This window comes from Scyliorhinus torazame, chromosome 8 (genome assembly GCF_047496885.1).
Source record: "Scyliorhinus torazame isolate Kashiwa2021f chromosome 8, sScyTor2.1, whole genome shotgun sequence".
Lineage (NCBI taxonomy): Eukaryota > Metazoa > Chordata > Chondrichthyes > Carcharhiniformes > Scyliorhinidae > Scyliorhinus > Scyliorhinus torazame.
Genome location: NC_092714.1, coordinates 252,794,602 through 252,820,357, shown reverse-complemented (window position 1 = coordinate 252,820,357; position 25,756 = coordinate 252,794,602). Strand labels below are relative to the sequence as shown.

Below are 25,756 nucleotides of genomic sequence, written 5' to 3'. Positions count from 1 at the left end.
CTCGTAAATGACTTTTTCACCCTGGGAAAAAGCTTCTGACCATCCAAGGAGCAATGGTTCGTTCCTCTCTTATTGGAGATGGTCATTGCTGGCACTTCTGTGGACCAAATGTTACTTGCCACTTGGCATCCCAAGCCTGGATATTATCCAGGTCTTACTACATTTGCACGTGGACTGCTCCAGTATCTGAGGAGTTACGAATGGTGCTGAACATTGTGTAATCATCAGTGAGCATACTCACCACTGATTTCATGTTGGAAGATAGGTCATTGATGAAGGACCTGAAGATAGTTGGGCCTAGGAAACTACCCTGATGAACTCCTGCAATGATCTCCAACAACCACAGCCATCTTGTGCTAGGTATGATTCTAATCAGTGGAAAGTTTTCCCACTAATTCCAACTGACTTCAGTTTTGCTAGGTTTCCTTGATGCCATACTCGATGAAATGCTGTCTTGATGTCAAGGGCAATCACCCTTTCCTCATCTAAACCTATCGGGTTTAGCTCTTTATTTCCATATTTGAACCAAAGTTGTAAAGGAGCCAGGAGCTGAGTGACCGTAGAAGATTCTAAACAGATAGTCAGTGAGAAGATTCTTGCTAAGCAACTGCTGCTTGATTACACTGTTGACAACCCCTTCCATCACTTTGCTGATGATCGAGAGTAGATTAACCAGGCGGTGACTGGCCAGGTTGGATTTGTCCTGCTTTTTGTGCACAGGACATACCTAGGCAATTTTCCACATTGCTGGGTCGATGCCAGTGTTGTAGCTGTACTGGAACAGCTTGGCTAAGGGCAAAGCACGTTCTGGAGCACAAGACTCGCGTACTATTGCCGGGATATTGTCAGGGTCATACCCTTTGCAATATCCAGTGCCTTCAGCAGTTTCTTCATATTATGTGAGTGTTGAATTGAATGAAGATGAAGACAGTGATGCTGGCAACTTCAGGAGGTGGAGATGGATCATCCGCTCTGCACTTTTTTTTTTTAAAATTTAGATTACCCAATTATTTTTTCCAATTAAGGGGCAATTTAGTGTGGCCAATCTACCTACTCTGCACATTTTTGGGTTGTGGGGGCGAAACCCACGCAGACACGGGGAGAATGTGCAAACTCCACACGGACAGTGACCTAGAGCCGGGATCGAACCTGGGACCTCAGCGCCGTGAGGCAGCTGTCCTAACCACTAGGCCACCGTGCTGCCCTGCTCTGCACTTCTGACTGGAGACTGTTCCGAATGAGTGCTCGTTTTGGCCGCACACCACAATGGAGGGCATCCTCAATGTACATCTCCACAAGGACTGTGTAGTGGTTGCTCCTACCAATACTGTTATGGACAGATGCATTTGTGGCAGGCAGGTTGCTCAGGATAAGGTGTAGTATGTTTTTACTTCAGGTTATTTCCCTCAACACTTGCCCCAGTCTAGCAGGCTTTGTCCTTTAGGACCCGGCTAGTTCAGTTAGTTGTGGGACTATCGAGCCACTTGGTGATGGACATTGAAGTACCCCAACCACAGTTCATTCTGCACCATTGTCATCCTCAGTGCTTCCTCCAAGTGGTGTTCAACATGGAGGAGTACGGATTCTGCCACCTCTGCTGCGTCTGTCCTGCCGGCAGGACAGGACATACTAAGGAATGGTGATGTATGGGGCATTATCTGTCAGGTATGATTTCGTGAGTATGTGTCAGGCTGTTGCTCAACTAGTCTGGGAGACTTGGCGGGTATATGCCAGTGCTGCAGCTGTACTGGAATAGCTTGGCTTGGAGTACAGCAAGATCCAGAGCACAAGTCTTGTATTATTGCAAGAATATTGCCTTTTCAGTATCCAACACCTTCAACCGTTTCCTGATGTAGTGTGGAGTGAATCGAATTGGCTGAAGTCTGTGATAATAAGGCCCTCCAGAGGAGGCACAGATGAATTATCCACTCAGCACATCTGGCTAAGATTGTACTACAAAACATGCCGTGTCCCTAGCCAAGCTGTCCCACTACAACTCCAACACGAGCATCTACTCCGCAATATGGAAAATTGCCTGGGTATGTATCCTAGCACTGATGTGCTAGGCTGCCCCTTCATAGAGGATGGGGATATTTGTGGAGTTTCCTCATCCAGTGAGTTGTTTCATTGTCAACCACCATTCACAACTGGATGTGGCAGGACTGCAGTGCTTAGTTCTGATCCGCTGGAATTGATTAGCTCTGCCAACCGCTTGTTGATCATGCTGTTTGGCACACAAGTAGTCCTGTGTTGTAGCTTCACCAGTTTGATACCTCATGTTCAGATATGCCTGGTTCTATTCTTCATTGAACCAGGATTGATCCCCATCAGTCTTGGTATTCTACCATTGTCTTCTATCGATTACAAGATTGCAGCCATAACCCATGGTTTCTTGATCCTTTTTCATCTTAAAAAAAATCTGCACCTGCATTCCAAGGCAACATTTACACCTCAGCCAACAACACAAAACATTATCTGGAGAGCATCATATTGTTGTTTGTGGGTTCTTGCTGTGCACATATTGGCTGCCATGTTTCCTATATTACAACAATGACTGCACTTCAAAAGTACTTCATTGGCTGTAAAGTGCTTTTGAGATATCAGGTGGTCACCAAAAGCACTATAATAAGAATATTAATTTCTAATAGTGATCTCAGTAAGAGAAACAAAAGGATGGTTGCACTTAGAAATGGAAAAGTGATTTGATGGACTCAAATGTATAAAATAACACATTAAATTATGGAAAATGGTCTTGAAATGAATTGGCTTTTTTATGATTAAATAAACAGCTGCCTGTGGTGTTGACTGTGGTGCAGCAAAGGATATACCGTTGTTATACATCAGGATTGTTAATGAACATAGATCATAATAGTCAGGGAACCCACGTACTTAGCACCAACTCTTGAAATCAAAAATGCGTAACAATTTCAAGCTACGTCTCAAAGGTTTGGAATTAAATGTAGTTTCTGGTAACTTTCAAACTTAAAAATAAATGGAAAATATACTCTTGAACAATCACTGCAAGCATAAACAAAATGTCCAGTATTATAATCCATATGGGGTATCCATGAAGGGGTTGGATTACCAGGAGAGGTTGAGTAGACTGGGACTCGTTGGAATTTAGAAGGATGAGGGGGGATCTTATAAAAACATATAAAATTATGAAGGGATTAGATAGGATTGATGCGGGCAGGTTGTTTCCACTGGCGGGTGAAAGCAGAACTAGGGGGCATAGCCTCAAAATAAGTGGAAGTAGATTTAGGACTGAGTTTAGGAGGAACTTCTTCACCCAAAAGGGTTGTGAATCTATGGAATCCCTTGCCCAGTGAAGCAGTAGAGGCTCCTTCATTAAATGTTTTTAAGATAAAGATAGATAGTTTTTTGAAGGATTAAGGGATTAAGGGTTATTTATGGTGTTCGGGCCGGAAAGTGGAGCTGAGTCCACAAAAGATCAGCCATGATCTCATTGAATGGTGGAGCAGGCTCGAGGGGCCAGATGGCCTACTCCTGCTCCTAGTTCTTATGTTCTTATATGCAAGCCTCAAGTAACCCATCTGAGGAACTGTAAATGCTTAATTTAGAATTAAACTTTAGCCGTATATTAACAAACCAATGCACAACCGATAGGGAATCTACCAAATAACATGTGGCAAACAGAAATACTAACTCCAAGCAGCAGCAGTAGGTTGCTCCAAAGAGTCATCATATTGGACACAAAACGATAATTGTATTCCTCTCACCAGATACTGCCAGACCTGCTGTGTTTTTCTAGCACTTTGTTTTAATAATAATAATCCTTATTGTCACACGTAGGCTTACATTTACACTGCAATGAAGTTACTGTGAAAAGTGCAGAGTCGCCACATTCCGGCACCTGTTCAGGTACACAGAGAGAGAATTCAGAATATCCAATTCACCTAACAAGCACGTCATTCGGGACTTGTGGGAGGAAACCGGAGCACCCGGAGGAAACCCACACAGACACAGGGAGAACATGCAGACTCCACACAGACAGTGACCCAAGCCGGCAATCGAACCTGGGACCCTGGAGCTGTGAAGCAACAGTGCTGCCCACTGTGCTACCGTGCTGCATTTTGGATCTCCAGCATCCACAGTATTTTGCTTTTATTTCAAGGATTTCTCAGTCGGCAGTTGACTGCAGAATGATACTTCCATTTGTACCAGAAGCACACACAAATTGTTCCTTGAGCATTCCTGGAATTCAGTCACCCATTACTCTTGTTTCAGTTAGGCCTTCTGCACTAACGGCCAGATTTGCTGAAAGAAGTTACACCCTCATTCCGCTGCCTTTAACCCTTCCATCGTGTTGACACCCGAGTCCACCACCTGGACCATTTCAAAATCTGTCCTATTCTGCATCATCACAGAATGTCCTATTTGTTGCATGAAGACTGAAAGAGATCCCCCAAGAATTTTAAGGCAGCGGGCAGCCGATTTAATAGGGTCTCCATCTCCGAGATCTGAACACCTGTTTGGACCAAGAGCCTGTCCATATGCGACACCTTAGCACCACATTTTGTTTTTCAAAAATCGATCAAACTCTGTCATGAGCATTTTCTTGAAAATTTCATCCAAGAACTAATAAGGGCCCAAATCTTCTCAACTATCCGACTAACGAGCATGTAGCTTACAAAATCTTCCTGATAGGAAGTAACACCACCAAGATGACATTGCATTTCCTTTTTGGTAGGACGTATTATTCGATTCTTCCACCGGTCACACGGTTTCGAATGCAAGAATATCAGAGGGAAATCATATCCTAACAATTTGCACATGCTGTCTTCTGGGATTTTTTTTTTTTTTTTAAACAATGGATACTGTGACAGTAATTTTCTCTAAAAATCTTTCTTCACTTCCACCCTTCACCTTTAGCCAATCATCATCTGCTGCCAAACCACGTTCTAGAAAACCAGTTGATGAAGGATATAACTGGAGTCAATGTTTTACATACTTTCATCAGCATTTGTTTAAAAGGAATTACAGATTATAAGCAAGCAACTCCTAACCTCACAATCATAGTTGAAGTCCCTATTTTTATGGACATACGTGAATCCCCAGTTCAAGTCCACTATCTGCCTAAAAATGTATATGTATATATAAAAAATACATTAAATATATATAAAATTAACATAAAGATGTCTTATATTAAACACAATGCCTCCATCACACTCACCCTCCCTCCACACAATATTGCTCTCATTCTCCCACAGAGACCTGTTCAGTTTCCAAGTAACATGACACCAACTTTACTCCATGCTTGCTTGAACATGGGCTATGTGTTTTTTTCCATTCCACTGCAGCTGCCAACTGCTCTGCTCCCTGGCCTCACATTCCACATTCAAACAGGCCTCGCCCCTAATACCACTCCCAACTTGACTGACCTACTCGAACTTATATCCATAAACATCTTGAAAATCTACTTTGAAATGATTTGGAAATTTCCAGAGCTGAATAGTGAAATCTGCGAACACGTCACAATCAAAAGAAAATTTCTTAAAAGTGTTAAAATAAACAAATACAAGCTGCAGTCAGGATACTAATAACCAAGTTGAACAGCTCGGTAAAGCTAACATATCAAATTCTTGCATGTATCACTGTCATGCACTTCCTATAACATTTTGGTTTAAATGTTTTCTTCCTAATCTTGGTCAATTTATTTTGCTACATCTAAAATTCTTTCCTGATTGACTAACAGCACTAGATTCTCCAGCCCCAGTTCAGTTTACTTTAAATAAGGGGTTCTTTAGTGCAGCAAGGCAAAGCGCAGCTGAGGGACTGAGTGTATATCCAAGAGTTTATAAAATTATGAACATTAGTCCAATATTTCGAATTTAAATAGGGCAATGATGAGGGTATGAAAGTAGAGCTGGCAAAAGTGAACTGGTAATTTAGGTTACGGGATAGGTCAACAGGAATGCAGTGCAGATACTTAAGGGGCTATTTCAGAACACACAGAATAGATACATTCCCACTGCCTCACGGCGCCGAGGATCCGGGTACGATCCCGGCCCCGGGTCACTGTCCGTGTGGAGGTTGTACATTCTCAGTGTTTGCGTGGGTCTCACCCCCACAAATCCAAAGCTGTGTAGGGTAGATGGATTGGTCACGCTAAAATGCCCCTTCATTAAAGAATAGATACATTCCAATAAGAAAGTAAAATTCCAAGGGGCGGATCATCATCCATGGTTAACCAAAAAAGTTAACGATAGTATCAAACTAAATAAAAAGCATACAATTGCACAAAGATGAGTGGCAGGTCAGAAGATTGGACAGAAAATTAAAAACGAAGAATGACTCGAGGAAGAAATTAGCGAGTACGAAAGAAAGCTAGCTAGAAATAGAAAGGCAGATTGTAATTTCCATCAATATTTAAGCTAGAAATATAATGGCAGACAGTAAGAGTTTCAATAGATATTTTAAAAAGATAAAATTGACAAAATGAGCACTGGTCCTACAGAAAATGAATCTGGGAAGCTACTAATGGAATATAAAGAGATGGCAGATGAATTGAGTAAGTATTCTGCATCAGTCTTCAGTATGCAGAATACAAATAACATCCCAGAATTAGCTGTAAATCAGAAAATGAAAGGGGGGGAAACTTTAAAAATTACAAATCGCCAGGGGAGTGATACTTAGCGAATTGGTGGAACTGCAAATTGACAAGTTGCCGGGTCCTGATAGATTGCATCCCCAGGTCTTAAAAGTGGCTACTGAGATAGCTGATGCATTGGTTTTAATTTTCTGAAACTCACTAAATTTGGGACGGTTCCATTAGATTGGAAAATAGCTAATGTAACTCCTTTATTCCAACAGGTTGGGAGACAGAAAACAGGCAATGCTAGGCGAGTTAGCTTGCTACCTGTCTAAAGGAAAATGATGGAAGCTATTTTTTAAATTTTATGCTAGGGCACTTCGAAATGGTAATCAGCAGAGTCAACACGGTCCCAAAAGATGTGCTTGTTAAGTGAATTGGGCATTCTGAATTCTCCCTTAGTGTATCCGAACAGGCGCCATAGTGTGGCAACTAGGGGATTTTCACAATAACCTCATTACAGTGTTAATGTAAGCCTACTTGTGACATTAATAAAGAATATAATTAAAGGTTTTGTGAAAGGGAAATCATGTTTAACCTATTTATTAGAGTTCTTTGCAGAGTAACAGGTGCTGTGGATGATGAGATTGAGTTGATGTACTGTATTTAGATTTTCAGAACCCATTAATAAGGTGCCTCAGCAAAGGTTACTGCAGAAAATAAAAGCTCACGGTGTCAGGGGTAACATTATCATAGAATTTACAGTGCAGAAGGAGGCCACCCGGCCCATCGAGTCTGCACCGGCTCTTGGAAAGAGCACCCTACCCAAGGTCAACACCGCCACCCTATCCCCATAACCCCATAAATAACCCAGTTAACCCACCCAACACTAAGGGCAATTTTGGACACTAAGGGCAATTTATCATGGCCAATCCACCTAACCTGCACATCTTTGGACTGTGGGAGGAAACCGGAGCACCCGGAGGAAACCCACGCACACACAGGGAGGATGTGCAGACTCCACACAGACAGTGACCCAAGCCGGAATCGAACCTGGGACCCTGGAGCTGTGAAGCAATTGTGCTATCCACAAGGCTACCGTGCTGCCCCAAAATTGGCACGGGTTGAAGATTCACTAGCTAACAGGAAACAGCAGGCATAAATGGGTCTTTTTCTGGTTGGCAGCGTGTGACGACTAGTGTGCAACAAGAACTAATGCAGGGGCCTCAACTCTTTACCAAAGCAATGGCTGTTAATTTGCTGATGACCATTACGAGGATATAAAAGGATATAGATAGGTTAGATGAATGGGGAAAATGGTACATAATGTGGAAAAATGTCAGGTTATCCATTTTGGCAGGACAAATTTTTTTAAAGCAGCATATTATCTTATGATGTGGAGATGCCGGCGTTGAACTGGGGTGAGCACAGTAAGAAGTCTTACAACACCAGGTTAAAATCCAACAGGTTTGTTTCAAACACTAGTTTTCGGAGCACTGCTCCTGAAAGCTAGTGTTTGAAACAAACCTGTTGGACTTAACCTGGTGTTGTAAGACTTCTTACTATTATCTTATTGGGAGAAAGATTGTAGAGCTCTGCAATCCAGAGGGATCTGGGTGCCTGGGCGCAATCACAAAAGGTGCAGCAAGTAATTAGCAATGCTATTGTTTATTGGGTGGGAAATTGAATCCAAAAGTAAGGAGGTAATACTTCACTTATACAGGAATTGGTGAGGCCCCATCTGGAGTACTGTGTACAGTATTAGTCTCCTTATTTAAGGAAGTATGTAAATATATTGGAAACAGTTCAAAGGTTTACTAGACTAATACCTGGAATGGCTGCGTTGTCTTATGGGGAAAGACTGGACAAACTGGGCTTGTATTCACTCGAGTTTAGGAGAGTAACAGGCGACTTTATTGAAACAAACATGATCCGGAGAGATATTGACAGGGTGGATGTGAAATGGTTGTTTGCTCTTGTGGAAGAATCTAGAACTAAGGGCCACAGTTTAAAAGTATAACGGTCACCCATTTAAGACAGAGACAAAGACATTGTTTTCCACTGGAGTTGAGACTGCAATTCTCTTCCTCGAAAAATGGCTGAGACATATCTTTAAGGCAGAAGGAGATAGATTCTTGATTAGTAAGATGAAAGTTCATTGGGATAGGCAAGAATGTGGAGCTGAGGTTAAAATTAGATCAGCCATGGTCTGATTGAGTGGCAGAGCAGGCTCAAGGAGCTGAGTGGCCTGCTCCTGCTCCGAATTCGTTATCTTTGATTTACAATTTCTACAACAGCTGCAGTAGGCCAAGTTTAATACAACTTAAAAGTATAGAACAGTCCAAGTGCAAATCTCAGAATAGTTGAAACTTCAAATATTATTTGTATGGTACAAGCAATTATTACTTGCATTACATTTGGCCCTCTTTCCCACAGATGCAAAAAGGTTTTTAAAATGCTGATTTTGTTTCACACACTCTCTCTTGCATCTTGTTCCAAACTCTCTCAAACTTATTAACAGACCTGTCAATCAAATAAATGCACTCTACTGCAAGCTGACCTGTTACATTAATTTCAAGAACAAGACAATTGCACTTTCTAGCTTTAAAAAAGAATGTGCATCTTCGGTTTACATGATATGGGGCGGCATGGTGGCAAAGTGGTTAGCACTGCTGCCTCACAGCACGAGGGACCAGGATTCAATTCTGGCCTCAAGTGACAGTGGCTGTGTGGAGTTTGCACTTTCTCCCAGTGTCTGCGTGGGTTTTCTCCGGGTACTCTGGTTTCCTCCCACAGTCCAAAGATGTGTCAGGTTAGGTGGATTGGCCACGCTAAATTGTCCCTTAATAGCAAAGATGAGGAGAGAGGGACCAGGACCGAGGGTGTCAGCCCCCTCCCGAGTCGGGAAAACAAATGTCGTGGCTCCAACCCGGGGACATCGACTCCCCTTCCCTTCATCGCCCGCTCTCCCCCTTCCCTTCATCGCCTGCATGGTAGCACAGTGGTTAGTACAGTTGCATCACAGCTCCAGGATCCCAGGTTCGATTCCCGGCTTGGGTCACTGTCTGTGTTGAGTCTGCACCTTCTCCCAGTGTCTGCGTGGGTTTCCTCAGAGTGCTCCGGTTTTCTCCCACAGTCCAAAGCTGTGTAGGTTAGGTGGATTGGCGATGATAAATTGTCCTTGTTGTCCAAAAAAAGGTTAGGTGGGGTTACTGGGATGGGGTGGGCTTAAGTGGGATGCTCTTTCCAAGGGCTGCTGCAGACTTGAATGGCCTCCTTCTGCACTGTAAATTCCGTAACTGCAGGAGTGAGATTTATCATTTTAATGCAAGTTATTTAAGTTTTATATGTTTACATCGTCATGAGCATGAACTGGGTTAGCTCAAAAATTATGACAGCTCAAAACATTTTTTTTTTAAATTCTTTGAATGGTTTGATTTCTTTTCTAGTCCTTACTGGTTGCAGTTTCATCCAATTAAGTTCGTTAACTTAATAGTTGCTGCTGATTACTTCTGAATTTTGCCATTTTGAGATGCAGAAAACAAATCCAAACGTATTTGGTTTCTCTACACTCAGTTTAACACCAAATTACTTTCTCTTACCTATATTGATGTATGTAACATTGTACTGTACGGTGATGAACATGATGGCAAACTTGGCTGTGACCTGTAGGCAAATGCAAATAGTTTAGATGCTACCCAATCTTCGTGCATTCAAAACGAAACATATAATAGAACAATGAAACCGAAGGACTCCACAACATATTTTTCATTTTGTGTTCTAAAGCCATTTTCTTTTTCCAAAAAAACTTCAGTAACAAACATATGGATTAGTAACAAACTAATGGATTTCTTATTTTCAAGTGACCACATTTGCCTCTTCATATACATACACAGAAAGATACTCTACAAATGATTCGGAGTCCATTCAGTGAGCAGCGAAGCAAAAATAATATTCAGCCAAGGAGGAAGAAAGAGAAAAAAAGAGAGGGTCTTCAAAAAGGAGATAAATTCAAGGTTTAGCTCAGTTGGCCACCGGACAGTTTTTAGGATTACGGTTGAGGAACTTTGGAAATCTTACATTTCTTTGTTTGATTTGGGCAGAAACGTTCCTCCTATATTTCCTTGGTTACATTTTCAGTCCTGAATCATGTTCCAGTTCAGTTACATTGCCAGTCTACTGAACAGGAATGGGCACATTCTGGGTATTTCCTCCAATAGTTAAACTACATATTGTAATAAGTCCACGGAGGCAGAGGTCCCTTCGCCAGAATCCCTTTAATTAACAAGACCAAAAGCAGTACAACCATGTGCATTCAGCTTGCTATCTATATTGGGAGAGCAGAGGGTCTGACACACCCTGTTATATACAAAGAAGAGGTTCCCTGATTGGCCCACTAATCAGGGAACTCGTATCCCAATTGGCCAATCGCAAAGGTCTGGTCTAAGTTATTACACATACTGAACCTGCTTTAGATTCACAGGTGCAGACAAAAATAAAACAAACCAACTGCATTTAGTTTTGCAAACAACAAAGGATGAGAGACAGTTAATTTCAGGTATTTAAGAATAGCTTTTAGAATAAAAATGACAGCTATTTAGAAAGGCCAATGGTGAGACCACTGAATTGCATTGGGTATATACATATAATTGAGTATTTTATACATATTTTCAAAAATAGTTGATTCACCACTTTTGAGGACTGGATTGATTACTGGCAGAGCATATGGAGGCATTACATAGTAGACAATTTTTTGCACCACATGTTTTCCTTTGTGGAGGCATCTGGATCAGAAAGTGAGGAAAGGAAAGCCTGGGTGAAAATGACAGGAGAAAGAGATATAGGTAATGAGGGTTGAAGCCGACCACAACTAACACTAGTCAACTCATTTTTCAGTCAGGAATGCGAAGGTCGATCTACAAAGGTGATTTCTGAAAGAAAGAAAGAAAGAAATTGGGCTGACACTATGTGGTTAGAAGAATGGAGGAGGCGGTAGGTTTTCAAATCAACAGAGTATTACAACGAATTTTGAAACACATGGTGACCATTACGGTGGGGTGGATTCAGCCAGGACCAATTGGCAGCAACATCATGGTACCAAGAATAGACACAATACAAGTGTGGGTAGCAAGCTTAGGTGGAAAGATTTGGCATGACAAAGGATTTGGATGACGTTTTGGCTTTAAAATGGTCAAAAGTAAGCAGCGAAGATGCAAAGCAAACTAAATTAATTCACTTGAGATGGAGCACATGTAGAGAAATGCAAATCTTTCTGACTCCTACATATATTAAGGGTCTAATTACTGCTAGGTCAAAGAAACATACGGTTTAGCATTGTGGGAACATCACCACCAAAAGGTCTGCAGAAATGCAAGGAGACAGCAACCTACCCCTTCAACAGCAACTAGGAACTGGCAATAAATGTATTACGATCCGGATTAGAACATAGAACATACAGTGCAGAAGGAGGCCATTTGGCCCATCGAGTCTGCACCAACCCACTTAAACCCTCGCTTCCACCTTATCCCCGTAACCCAATGACCCCTCCTAACCTTTTTTTGGACACCAAGGACAATTTATCATGGCCAATCCACCTAACCTGCACGTCATTGGACTGTGGGAGGAAACCGGAGCACCCGGAGGAAACCCACGCAGACACGGGGAGAACATGCAGACTCCGCACAGACAGTGACCCAGCAGTGAATCGAACCTGGGACCCTGGCGCTGGGAAGCCACAGTGCTAATCATTTGTGCTACTGTGCTGGACCAGACCCCACAGTGGCTTGGATACTTAATTTTATATGGCTGTGAGGAAACTATACCTCGCTCCAGAAGTAATTTCATGAAGAAATAGGAATATGGAGGAAAGGATCTCTTGCTCCAGAAATGATTTCATGAAGAAATAGGGATATGGTATATTAAAACAAGCTTTATTACTAACACAGTATTAAAATATCTTTAACATCACACCAGAAAATGGCTTACAATTATCCCTTAAACAATGCTAATCAATGTGGTGAATACAGTAACCCTTAACTGCTATCCATGCAAACAAAAATAAATCGCAGCTCGCGATCCATTGTTAAAATACAGTTAGGCTTCAGGAATACCTGCTTTAGAGATGTTCTTTGAGGAAAAAATATTTTTACATTGCTTTAAAGAAAAGATCTGAACCCTGTCAGAACCATGTAGAAATTCTGGCTGTATTTCTTCCGAAGCTGCTTCAGCTTGTTTCAGCTCACCTTCTAAAGACATTCTTCTGAACTGCTTGTGGGAAAAAACTGCTAATCTAACTACAAACATATCATTTAACTGAACTGAAATGCTTGACTTCTGCTCACATCTCCAACCCAAAACACAACTAACACTGCTTTTCTGCAAAATGCCTGATATCTTGGCTCCTCCCAGTATTTACATAGTCTTACCAAGATGAAATCAATTTCATCAAGAATGCCCTTAATCCAAACAACATTCCATGACCTTTTCTGTGCCAAATATGTACAATAAAATTCCCACATAATCACAAATGCTAGCCTCACTTGTGACATCTGTATCCCAAGAGCTATTTTTGTTTTATTTTCAACAAATCAATGGGTATCCTAACCAGTTTTTACTGTACATATACTTGACTAGAAATTATGACATTCCACAAACCTTTATATCTTCCAAGTTCAGATTCTGAATATTAGTTTAAAAAATATATGTGTTTCAGAGTAAGGGAATTGGTCTTAATTTTCTCCTTGGCCTCACACAGGTAAGGAATTTGTGAATAGGACTGGTTTAACAACCTATTGTAGACTCTCGACAGGGTGATTTACACAACATATAACATCTACTCTATTTTATCAACAGCAACCAAATAATCATTCGTTTTGTGCATCACACTTCAGCTGGTACCGACCCTCAGATGTTGAAAGGCTGCTGCAGACTAAACATGAATCAGTTAGCCGTGATGCACAAATTATTTGGTACAAGAAAAATATTGCCCTTTACTTTAAAGCAGTTTTATAAATAGTTCAAACAACATCATAAATAGCCATGGTGAATTAAGTTTGAACGAGACACTTACTCCCATGCAAACTATTCATAAATATTAGACAAAATGTGGTATTGTGAGAATGCCTCCACAAAGGAATCGACAATTCACTGTTATTACTACAAATATCAGCTGTTAGTGGTCACCAAGAAATACACGTTTATAGATATGATCAAGAGATTTAATTAATGGTTAAGGTGTTCTCTTAGATTAGTTACAAGTTGAATAAGATGCAATTTAGACAACCTGTGCTGTTTGCTATTATATAATGAGTGATATTTTAATAAAATGCTCAACAATAACAAAAGTGGCTCCTCCAATTGTTCAATAGTCACCGAAACCACAAAACTAACTTTTGATGAGAATTGCTAAATTAGCCATGTTCAGTTGGAAAACTATGGGCTATTGCAACTGGTTTCAACACTCCCAGATAAGAAAGCGAAATGCAATACAGGTTGGTGTGGGTGTCCTGTGCGTAGCTGGGTCTAGGTGTTTACTGTTAAGAAAAGAATCCACTTCCTCTATTACACCAGAGTTAGAAGTTGTTTATTCCCTTCTAACTCTTTCATAAATTCATAGAATTTACAGTGCAGAAGGAGGCCATTCGGCCCATCGAGTCTGCACCGGCTCTTGGAAAGAGCACCCTACCCAAGGTCAACACCGCCACCCTATCCCCATAACCCAGTAACCCCACCCAACATTAAGGGCAATTTTGGACACTAAGGGCAATTTATCTTGGCCAATCCACCTAACCTGCACATCTTTGGACTGTGGGAGGAAACCGGAGCACCCGGAGGAAACCCACGCACACACGGGGAGGATGTGCAGACTCCGCACAGACAGTGACCCAAGCCGGAATCGAACCTGGGACCCTGGAGCTGTGAAGCAATTGTGCTATCCACAAGGCTACCGTGCTGCCCGAGTTTATAGATATGATCTATAGATCTTCAGAGTAACATCATGGTAAAACTGGAAGAATGATCCAAAGTTGGCGATTTAAATCACTTGTGTCAGATGGTTCAAAGCCATGTGCAATTGTCCAGAGGAAGTGACTTCCACTGGCAGTATGTTGGGGGAAGAGGTACACAAGGTGGCTCCCACTAAGGTACTAAATTTTTAGCCCTTTTTGCTCAATTTCTGGGGATATTTTTGCTCACAATCACACTTGAGTGATGGCATAAGGAACCAGGGCAAAGAAAGGACCAGAGACTCAGGGCAAAGAAACTGGAAGGCGAAGTTAATTGATGGAATCAGAGGCTTCTCGGGGCTATTCGGTGGAGAAAATGACGGAGGCCGCTGCAGAGACTCCGGCCACTCCACTTGCGGCCGAGGTGCTGACCGGCATCTTGCCGGCAGAATTTGAGAAGCAATGCCAGAGACCTCTGTGTCAATGCAAAATGCCTTGGCTCCCTTTCAGTTGGCGGAAAACCTCTCTCTCTCGGCAGAGCGGCCAGATTGCCTCTGCGAAAGCTGCAATGTTCTGATGGTCGGTGTGAATAATGCACTGAAGGCGAAAGTGGATGATTTTGAGAATCGTTCCAGTAGACAGAATATTCAAATCGTGAATAGAACACCTTTTGGGAAAATGGTGGCGGAGGGTGGATTCACAACCCCTCCAGATTTGGATCGAGCCCACCGGACACTCCAACAGAAGACTCGTCCCAAAGAACCACCATGAGCTGTTATTGTGACGTTCCACAGCTTCCAGTAAAAGGAAAGGGTCCCGAGATGGATGGAGGAATATCTAGACTATAAATGGAAAGGCCACGCCATCAGGCTTTATCAAGATGTTGGTGTGGAGCTGGCATGGAATCGGGTGGCATTTAACAAGGCTGAATCCATCCTATATAAAAGAGTGGAGTTCAATTTGGGGTGGTGTAATAGAGGAAGTGGATTCTTTTGTTCAAAAAAAAAAAAAGAGCCAGGTGCGAGTTGATTGAGGTTTCTGGAATTGGCAGTGGGCATGTGGATCTGGGGAGGGAGTTGTTGGGGTTCATTGTACATGTTTGCATTTCTGTTTTTCATTGTTCTTGCGTGGGATAAGTGTTTCGAAAGTTGGATTTGGATAGGGGTGTTATAGTTATGGGTGCTTTTGTTCTTCATGCTATAACGGTTATGGGAAATATATAGCTCCCTGTTAGAGTGTGATGTTTTACAGGGTTTTTTTTTTAATACTCTGTCTTTTTTCAGTTAGTATTTTTCTTCACATTAGGGCAGGGGCCGCCCTGTTAGCCGAAGAGTTAGCTAACGGGAGCGGAGCAGTGGGGTAAGCTGCAGCTCATTATATTAGTTGAGTTTTAGATAATGAGCTTAGTGTTTTCATTCTGTTTGTGGTTGGGTTAGAAGGAGGGTTTAGTGGTTTTTGTTCCCTTCACTGTTATTTGTATGTACATTTGTGTGTGGTATTGTTTCGGGATGGGGAGGTAGAGGGGCAGAAATAGTTTGCTAATGGTGACTACAGATTTTCTTTGTTTTGTCTTGGTGAGTTTGGCAGCAATCTTGGGTGAGCCTGCTGAGTGCCTGTTATATGACCCCCTTGGAGGAAGGAGGGGCAGGGGAAGAAAGATATTTCTTACAAAGCTCACACGGAAAGGACTGCGAGGATGAAGCATCGGAGGCTGGTGGACTTTGCCCTTGAGGTAGGCCATCAGTACTCGTTTGCCCCTACCCCCGGTGATGCTTGGGAGTAGGAAAAAAACTGCAGACGCAATTTGAATTAAGATCAACAGCTAAGGCGGTGAGCCAGTTGCAACGTTTGAGGGCACAGTTTATGAACACAGGGAGAAGGCTAGTCACCTTTTGGCATTTCCCGGGAGATTGGGTGGGTAAGGGACTCAAGTGGCAATTTGGTTTCCACCCCGTCCAAGGTCAAACCAGCTTTTGAAGCATTCTATCGGGATCTCTGTAGGTCGGAGCCCCCCCTCCCCCCCGGGAGAGTTCGGCCATGACGGAGGTTTTAGTTATCCTTCCCATTGGCAGATAGACGGAAGGAGTTGGAATACCCGTTGGGCCCCGAGTAAATTATGAAAAGCATTGGGTTAATGCAGACAGGCAAAACACCCGGTCCTAATGAATTCCACGTAGAGTTCTAAAAGAAGTTTGAGCTGATCCCTTCAATATTAGTTTTGTTCAAGGACTCCTTGTCCTGAGTTCATTGCCTATTTACACTTGCGCAGGCCTCCATTTCCCTGATCCTGAAAAGGACAAGGACCCTACGGAACGTGGGTCATTGCGACCCATCTCGCTTCGGAATGCTAAATTACTCACAAATGTGCAGGCACAGCGGTTGGAGCCCTCCCTCCCAGAGGTGATCTCGGAGACCAGACAGGCTTCGTCAAGTTCGGCAATTGTTAGCCAATATACGTCGGCTGTTAAATATTGTCCTTTTCCTTTTGCCCTTTTCATTGACTCCCCACTTTTCTCCCCAAATCCTTCTTTGTCAGAGTTAACAAATCAGTGTCCTCTATTATTTGGGTGGGCAAGCCCTCAAGGATCCATAGGGTGCTCCTCCGGAGAGATAGACTGTTAGGTGGTTAGCTTTATCCAATTTGTTATTTTATTATTGGGCTGCCAATACTGAGAAAGTGCTGGGGTGGCTTAGTGATCCGAGTCCCGTATGGGGGCAAATGGAGGAGAGTTCTTGTATGGGCTCTAGTCTGGGGGCTTTAGTAATTGCCGCGCTTCTGTTCTCTCCTGCAAGAGTGGTGTCCACCCTGAGAATCTGGAAGCAGTTCAGACAGCATTTTAAATTTAGCTCGATGTCATTGTTAGCTCCTATCTGCAATAATCATCTTTGTGCCAGTGGGTTTAGACTTGGCATTTAGGTGATGGGAGGACGAGCGTTTGTAAAAGGTTGGGGACCTGTGCATTGAGGAAAGGTTTGCCAGCTTTGAGGATCATTGGGACCAATTGGTTTAGATATTTCCAGCTTTGCGATTTTTTGCTGAAGGCTTTTCTTTCTTTTCCCTTGGCACTGCCATCCTCCCTGTTGGAGAGGATTTTATATTTGGCCAGTTCTGGCAGGGGGAGTATTTTGGGTTTTACAGTCAGATCCTATCAGCGGAGTCGGCTCCGTTGAATGAGGTGAAGGTGAAATGGGAGAATGAACTGGGTCCTATTCTGGATGAGAAGAGGTGAAGCGAGGTTCTTTGCATGGTCAACTCTACGTCCGCCTGTGCTCAGCTTAGTTTGATCAGTTTCCAGGTGGTGCACTGGGCTCATTGGAGCAAGATGAGGATGAATGTTTCTTTTGGGAGTTAGAGGACAGGTTTGAACGGTGCACTCGGCTGCCATACTCATTCTGTTCTGGTTGTATCCCAAGTTATTGAGCTTTTGGATCTCCTTCTTCAGCACTATGTCAGGGAATCTTAACGTTGAACTACAGCCTTGTTCGCTGGTGGCCATTTTTGGGGTATTGCAGGTGGGCGTTCTCGCCTTTGCCTCATTAATAGCCCAGAGGCAGACTTTACTTGGGTGGAGGTCTCCTACTCTGCCCAGTGCCTCGGCCTGGTTGGGTGATCTCATGAAGTTCCTAAATTTGGAGATGGTCAAATACACCATTACGGGGTCAATAGCAGGGTTCTATGAGGTCGCAGCCATTCATTTCCTTTTTTTAAAAAAAAGAGTTAGTCACTGTCAGTTAAGGGGGTTTTTAGTTGTGTTGGGGGGGTTAAAATTGGATGTGTTCTTGATTGTACTCTTGTTACATTGAAACTTGAAGCATCGGTTTTATATTATTTTGTTATAATGAAAAGATTTTCTATAAAAATGGGTATATTTTTTTTAAATTGTCCAGAGGAAGTTAGCTCTTCTGGGCAATTGCCAGGTAAACCCTTGCTGGGAACCTCCAAGAGGGATTCCCACCATGTCATAGGGGTACTCCCTAAATGAGAAGCTGGTGAACCCAGAATACGGACCCAGGAAGTGTAGAAGATTGTAGTTTAGTCGGGCAGCATGGTCGGCACGGGCTTGGAGGGCCGAAGGGCCTGTTCCTGTGCTGTACATTTTTGTTCTTTGAAGTTATGGGCCATTATGAAGAACACAGCACTATTAAGGTTCAGAAGAACTATGGCTGATTTGCGCGCCCCCCCCCCCCCCCCTGTAACTAGTCGTAACACTGCAGTTGCTGTCTCATTTAAGACAGAGTCAAACATGGGACCAATAACCTTGTAACTAACAAGTGTCTATCAAGTCACATGGGGAACTATAACAAACGGTTTTCAATTTTTCTTCAAGTGCTCAGGGGAGGGAAGAAAATTTACAAGAGGAACAATACATGTATTGCAAGAACATATTAGTTTGAGAGACTTGTGGGTGGAGGGGTTTATAGCACCAGGAGAAATAGCAGAAAAATAGTCTACAGCCGGTCTACAAATATAAAATAAAACTGCAGATAGTGTAAATTTGAAATTTAAAACTACAAAAAAGTTGACAATACACCAAGTCAGTCAACAACCATAAAAGATAAGCTCATGTTTCAGTGCAAATATATGTTTGCGTTTTACACGACATACTCGAGTTCAGCATCACTGGTCACTCCTGTAAGTTAACCTCTCATTCTCTTCAAACCGGAGTGTCTTTACTGCCTGATATCTGGAGTAATGATAGCATTACCAAGGAGTCAAAGAGGAAGCATACTTTGGCTTGCTGATATGCGGCACACGCTACCTGGAGACGATCATCTGCTGGCTGCAGAATTTAACACTTAGGAATTCCAGGCACAAATTATCAAATGCAATGCCACCTCCATATTTTACAGATATTCAAATCCAACTGTCACAAAATTACTTCAGTAATTAAGTATTTGAATTCTTTTTCATTGAAGATATGTTTGCACACCCATCCCTGGGACATCAACAAATGTAGTTCTCTTTCATCAGTAATGAAGCATCAAATCTATCCAAGGTTCGAGCAACAATCGGACATTAATGGTTGAGTCTTGCATATAAGCTTCAATATTGCTGGCTCTATACAGTCATTCTATTCATATTTCAAACTGACAAAGTACCTGCAGCTCTTGGGGTAAATCATACATTCCCACTATTCTGTGTAGAAAATATGCTTCTCTACTTCACCCTTAAATTGCCCAACTCCAGTTTTTAGATTACAGCTCCAAGATTACAAAACTGGAGGAAACTTTATATATATTCACCCAATCAAATATCTTGGGTCATTTTAAACATCTCAAAGCAAATCATTGGTCAACTATCTAAACTCAAGGGAATTAGTTAAGATTGTGCAGTCTATCCTTAGAACATATTGCCCTAAACTCTGGTATAATTCTGGCAAATCTACTCTACACTCCTTCTAAAGTAAATTTACCTTACCCCAGATGCTGTTGCTAAAATTGAACTCTGCTCAAGATAGGGTACAATGGAAACATAACTCACCCCTGTATTTCAGCCCTATTGTGATAACGGCCAATGTTCCAATAGCCTTTTTCATTACTTTTTATACCTAGCAAATGAGAAAACTGATCTCATTCTTTTAACCACCAGGTATCCACACATTTAGACTACAGTATCATCTCACCGAAATGAACAGATAAGAGTTTACAACAGAAAGTTGCCCACTGAGGAAATACACTACAAAGATCCCAAATACAGATTCAGACGGTTAAACAGTATCTTTACTTTAAAAACTTGAAAACAACCGTGTCCAAGTACTTTTTTTTGTTATTCATTACATTCAAATCCACGTGTTTCTCTGTTGCTAATTCACAATAGTTAAGGAACCACAATGTATCACAGTTGTGGAAACCTGCATATCCTTTACACACAAAAGATCAAACACTAATGCAGAGGAAAAATGTGCAGGTTCCTCCAAAAGCTAGCCTACAATATCCCGTGGCGATTTCTCTATGAAGCTAGCCCTGTTGGAATCATTCTAATGAAAAAGACACAGCACTAATGACTAGCAAAATCAGAATGTCAGCCAACACACGAAACAAGGTTACCAGGAGCCAAAAGCTTTCTCTCTACAGGAGGAAACAGTATAGTACTTTAATAGGATCCTTGATTGTATCAAAAGTAAAGCCACCAAAGAAAATGAAAGAAAACTCAGATTAATGCTCCAACATTTATATAGTGGAGCTTTTTGAAACTGATAAGCAGAATAGCACATTTGACCTTCGACTGCAAGAAAATGTGTAAAAGGACCAACTTTGATGGAAATGTAGGTATAACCTGTGCTATGAAAGTTATTGTAGATTAACTTGGACTTTTACCAATACTAGAATATCTACAATAATTGCAAAAAAGAAGTCTTTCATAGCCATAGCTTAAGAAATGTTTCATAAGCTTGGGATGTAGTAACTTTGACAGGACCTTGAATTTAATGGGCACTGTCAACATGCCAAGATCTTTTTTTTTTTAAAAAAGGACTGTGTGGCAAATGCTACACAACAAAATTACCATTCTCCAGAGATCAGCTCCTTCAATCGGTGACAAATATAGAAATTTGAACTGGTAGATGGGTTAAGTAATGATTCCATGCAGGTCTTTAAATTTAAAAGGACTACTCAAGAGATAGACTGAAGTCACACACCCTTTTGATTCAAGAGTGATTTGAAAGGTGAGCAGAGCTCTGCCAGTGGTTCGCAAACCTTTTCGATTGCAAGATCCCACTTCAATTGGATTAGTGATGGATCTCCAATATGAAATATACTATGATAAATGCATTGTGCATTTACATTTCTGAATGTTTTATGAAAGGAATTCACCTGAAATCCACAAAAGTGAACATTGATCAATTTGATGCGAAAACATTTCACTTTCCTTCAGCTGAAAGAGAATCCTACAGGCTCAGCAGAAGATCTGTTGAATACTTCACCACACACCTCCCTGCTCTTCTTCGAGTGGCTCTTATTGGAAACACTGGCACCATTTCAAATGTAACCCTGCATTGCCTATCTATTCACTATACAGCTGCTGAGTGTTTAGTTATTTTTCTTCCCTCCAATCTGTCTGTCAGCCTGTCTATGTTGTAATACTGCTGACACACAACCTATAGTGTGGCATTTGTCATCTGGACACTGGCAATAAATGGAATGGTTAATAATGTGTGCCAAATCCTCTCCACTGCAGCAATAGGTCCCGTTCAAGTTATTTTGCAGATCCCCTGGAAAATCTCAACTGAAGTCCAGGTGCCTGTGGACCCCAGTTTTGAGAACCACTTAGCTATAAAACCAGAATATCAGTAGGGATCGTAATCATATCATCGTTATCTTGGCTGCTTGATGACCCACTCTGTTCATACGAAAGAACAGAGCCATGTTATTGATAATAATAATCTTTATTTTCACAAGTAGGCTTACATTAACACTGCAATGAAGTTACTGTGAAATGCCCCTAGTCACCACATTCCGGCTCCTTTGATATGCAACTAACCTCCTACTAACGGACAAAGAGACTCTGTAATGGGCTAATAGCTGGTCAGACAGGAGTGTCCCGAAGAACGATAGATCTAGGGCATTCCCACTAATGGGTTTGAGAGAGACTGGGACAATCTGACTCCATACAAACATTTTTTTCTCCCCCCAGTATGTTTAACCCCTAAACTGTCTGCTACATCTCCATCTCATTTCTGCATCCAATTTCCTAATATCATCCTCATGTAACATTGGTTAAAATATTGATTGTCCTGCTCAGATTCTCTATTTCAGTCAGTACTTTTTCGGTCACTTCCAGCAACATGCAATAGAAAGTAGTCAGGTTTAAATGGGCAAGAGCACATCAATTTCATAGCAGACGCCACTGGATTCATTTTTACAGAAAATCATGGTCCATTATATATAGATTTTTTTCAAAAGGGTGATAGTTTAATCTTTGTATTAAGCCAATTCGATATCGGTACTGTCATTTCTATCATTCTTCTGGATAAATTAAGTGGATCTAAAATCTACCTGAACAGTTCAGCTGGAATCTGACATGATGATGCAGTGGCCTTCGAGAGTTAATCAAACTAGTCACTGTTTGTACTTCAACTCTTCGATCCAGCTAAACAAATAATTGATTATCTTTCAACAAAAGATTACCCACATCACATCTGCAGTACATCCTCCACGTGAAGAAACAGATCTGTACACTTATTGTTCTCCTAGTATTGTGTCAGATCGTGGCAGTGCAAATAAAACCAGGAGTTATTTTTTAATGCATTATTTTAGGAGATGAGGAAATTACTGCCTCGGCCAGCATTTATGACCCATCCCTAATTATCCTTGAGACGGTGGCGGTGAGCCTTCTTGAACCTCTGCAATCCACATGGCATAGATACACCCACAGTGCTGTTAGGGAGGGAGTTCCAGGATTTTGACCTAGTTATAATAAAGGAACAGCAATATCTATCTGGTATCAGGCCTGGATTTTAGGCCTGATAAAATTAGACACACATTAAATTAAGAATTGGGCATTTTAAATTAAACCGCAGTTAACTACAAAACCTGTCCACCATCTACAAAGGCACAAGTCAGGAGTGTGAAGGAATATGGTCCACTTAGCTGGATGATACTAACCACACTCAAGAAGCTGAACACCATAACAGGACAAAGCAGCCCACTTGATAGGTGTCCCGTCCATTCCATAAAGATTAATTCCCACCACCACCAGTACCATTTAAAGATGCACTGCAGCAACTCACCAAGATTCCTTTGATAGGAGCTTGCAAACCTGTGACCTCTACCAGAAGGGCAAAGGCAGAGAAACATGGGCAGCCAATTCTTCTCCAAGTTACACATCATCCTGACTTGGAATATCAGCAGTCCATAAGTGTTGCTGGGTCAAAATGCTAGAAGTTCCACCGTAATAGCACTGTGGTCTAACTGTACTCCCATGGTTGGAAGCAATTCAAGAAGGCAGCTCACCACCACAAGCTGCGCAAGAGAATGCTGCCTTTCCGATGAGGATGCGTGTATCCCTAGATCCCAATGTCAATAGAACCTACATAAGAAAAGACTCAAGAGACGAGTCACCTACATCTTTTAAAATGTTTGCCCAGTGGGTAGCTGAGGAATACAACCAGGGGACAGCACGGTGGCACAGTGTTTAGCACTGCTGCCTCAGTGCCAGGGACTCGGGCTTGATTCCAACCTTGGGCGACTGTGTGGAGTTTGCACATTCTTCCCGTGTCTGCGTGGGTTTCCTCCGGGTGCTCCAATTTCCTCCCGCAGTCTAAAGATGTGCAAGTTATTAATAATAATAATAATAATAATAATAATAATAATAATAATAATCTTTATTAGTGTCACAGGTAGGCTTATGTTAACACTGCAATCAAGTTACTGTGAAAATCCCCTAATCGCCACACTCCTGCGCCTATTCGGGTACACAGAGGGAGAATTCAGATTGCCCAATTCACCTAACAAGCATGTCTTTCAGGACTTGTGGCAGGAAACTGGAGTGCCCAGAGGAAACCCATGCAGACACGGGGGAGAACGTGCAGGGTCCGCACAGACAGTGACCCAAGCCAGGAATCAAACCAGAGTCCCCGGCACTGTGAAGCAACAGTACTAACCACTGTGCTACTCTACCGCCTATTAAATTCTGATTGGTCATTTTTTGTTCCCACCTCTTACGCAGATGTCAGGATTCCCCTACCATGGTGCATGATCTGTTGTGCATGAAAGTTAAGGTCATCAGGTTTATGTATGATGCAGGAATTTGTAGGATTGAAATTAAATATGCGCAGTACTAGATGCATAATATACACAACACACACACAATTGCAAAAAAGCTTATGGCCAGATAAATTGCAATAGTTGGACTATCCTTTACAATTTACCTGGTACTGTAGCACATTTAGAACATAGAACATACAGTGCAGGAGGAGGCCATTCGGCCCATCGAGTCTGCACCGACCCACTTAAGCCCTCACTTCCACCCTATCCCCGGAACCCAATACGCCTCCTAACCTTTTTGGACACCAAGGGCAATTTAGCATGGCCAATCCACCTAACCTGCACGTCTTTGGACTGTGGGAGGAAACCGGAGCTCCCGGAGGAAACCCACACAGACATGGGGAGAAGGTGCAGACTCCTCACAGACAGTGACCCAGCAGGGAATTGAACCTGGGACCCTGGCACTGTGAAGCCACAGTGCTCTCCACTTGTGCTACCATGCTGCCCATTGATGCATCCAATGCATCATAACCCTTGTATGATCTCACCATCAGAACTACAATGACTAAGTAACGATCATTTGATTCTCAACATTCCCAAGAACGAAGAAGTTTTCATTTGGTTTAAAACATATAGTTAACAGGACAGGAATTATATTATTCCAGAACTTAAGCTTGCCAAATAACTAAAGTGTCACATATGGACAATTCCATAAGCACAAGAATTTGCACTTCGTGCTGAAATATAGGAAACAAAAACACAGAATGGTGCCATTTAGTACATTTTGTCTGTGCCAACCAATCGGAGAGCAATCCAAAACTAATCCTTCAGTGTTTCAAATCAATTCATACACAAACTATTCGGAAGTGCAGTGTTATGTAGGCAGAAGTAGTGCAAGGTATTCAACACTGAATCAAATAACCACTTAAACGATTTGTGGTCGTCTTTGGATGCAATTTATACATTAGGAAAATTCCTACTCTTTATTGTGCCATGTGATCTTTCACAGTAGAAACTGGCTTTCTTTAACATCTCTTTCAAAGAACAGCAACTCGGTAGCCTTGTGGATAGCACAATTGCTTCACAGCTCCAGGGTCCCAGGTTCGATTCCGGCTTGGGTCACTGTCTGTGCGGAGTCTGCACATCCTCCCCGTGTCTGCGTGGGTTTCCTCCGGGTGCTCCGGTTTCCTCCCACAGTCCAAAGATGTGCAGGTTAGGTGGATTGGCCATGATAAATTGCCCTTAGTGTCCAAAATTGCCCTTAGAGTTGGGTGGGGTTACTGGGTTATGGTGATAGGGTGGAGGTGTTGACCTTGGGTAGGGTGCTCTTTCCAAGAGCCGGTGCAGACTCGATGGGCCGAATGGCCTCCTTCTGCACTGTAAATTCTATGATAATCTATGATAATCTAACTCCCACAATGGAAAACTTCAATACTGTGCTGGAGTGTCAACCTAGATTATGTGAAGTACGACTTGAGTTCACAATCTTTTAAAACAGAAGCTGAACTACTACCACCTGAGCCAAATGGACATTACTATTTATCTGTAATTTATC

At 42.1% G+C, this 25,756-nt stretch overlaps 1 protein-coding gene across 4 annotated transcripts in view; it reads right to left on the bottom strand.

Moving 5' to 3' along the window:
* LOC140428542 (translocating chain-associated membrane protein 1-like 1) overlaps positions 1-25,756 on the bottom strand; it is a 112,110-nt gene that overhangs the window by 70,955 nt on the left and 15,399 nt on the right. For 3 of the 4 annotated variants that reach the window (XM_072515134.1, XM_072515131.1, XM_072515133.1), the window contains exon 2: positions 10,156-10,219. The exons of the other annotated variant lie outside the window; for it this stretch is intronic. In XM_072515134.1, the coding sequence (XP_072371235.1) occupies positions 10,156-10,219 (64 nt within the window). The remainder of the gene's footprint in view (positions 1-10,155; positions 10,220-25,756) is intronic. 4 annotated transcript variants of the gene reach the window in all.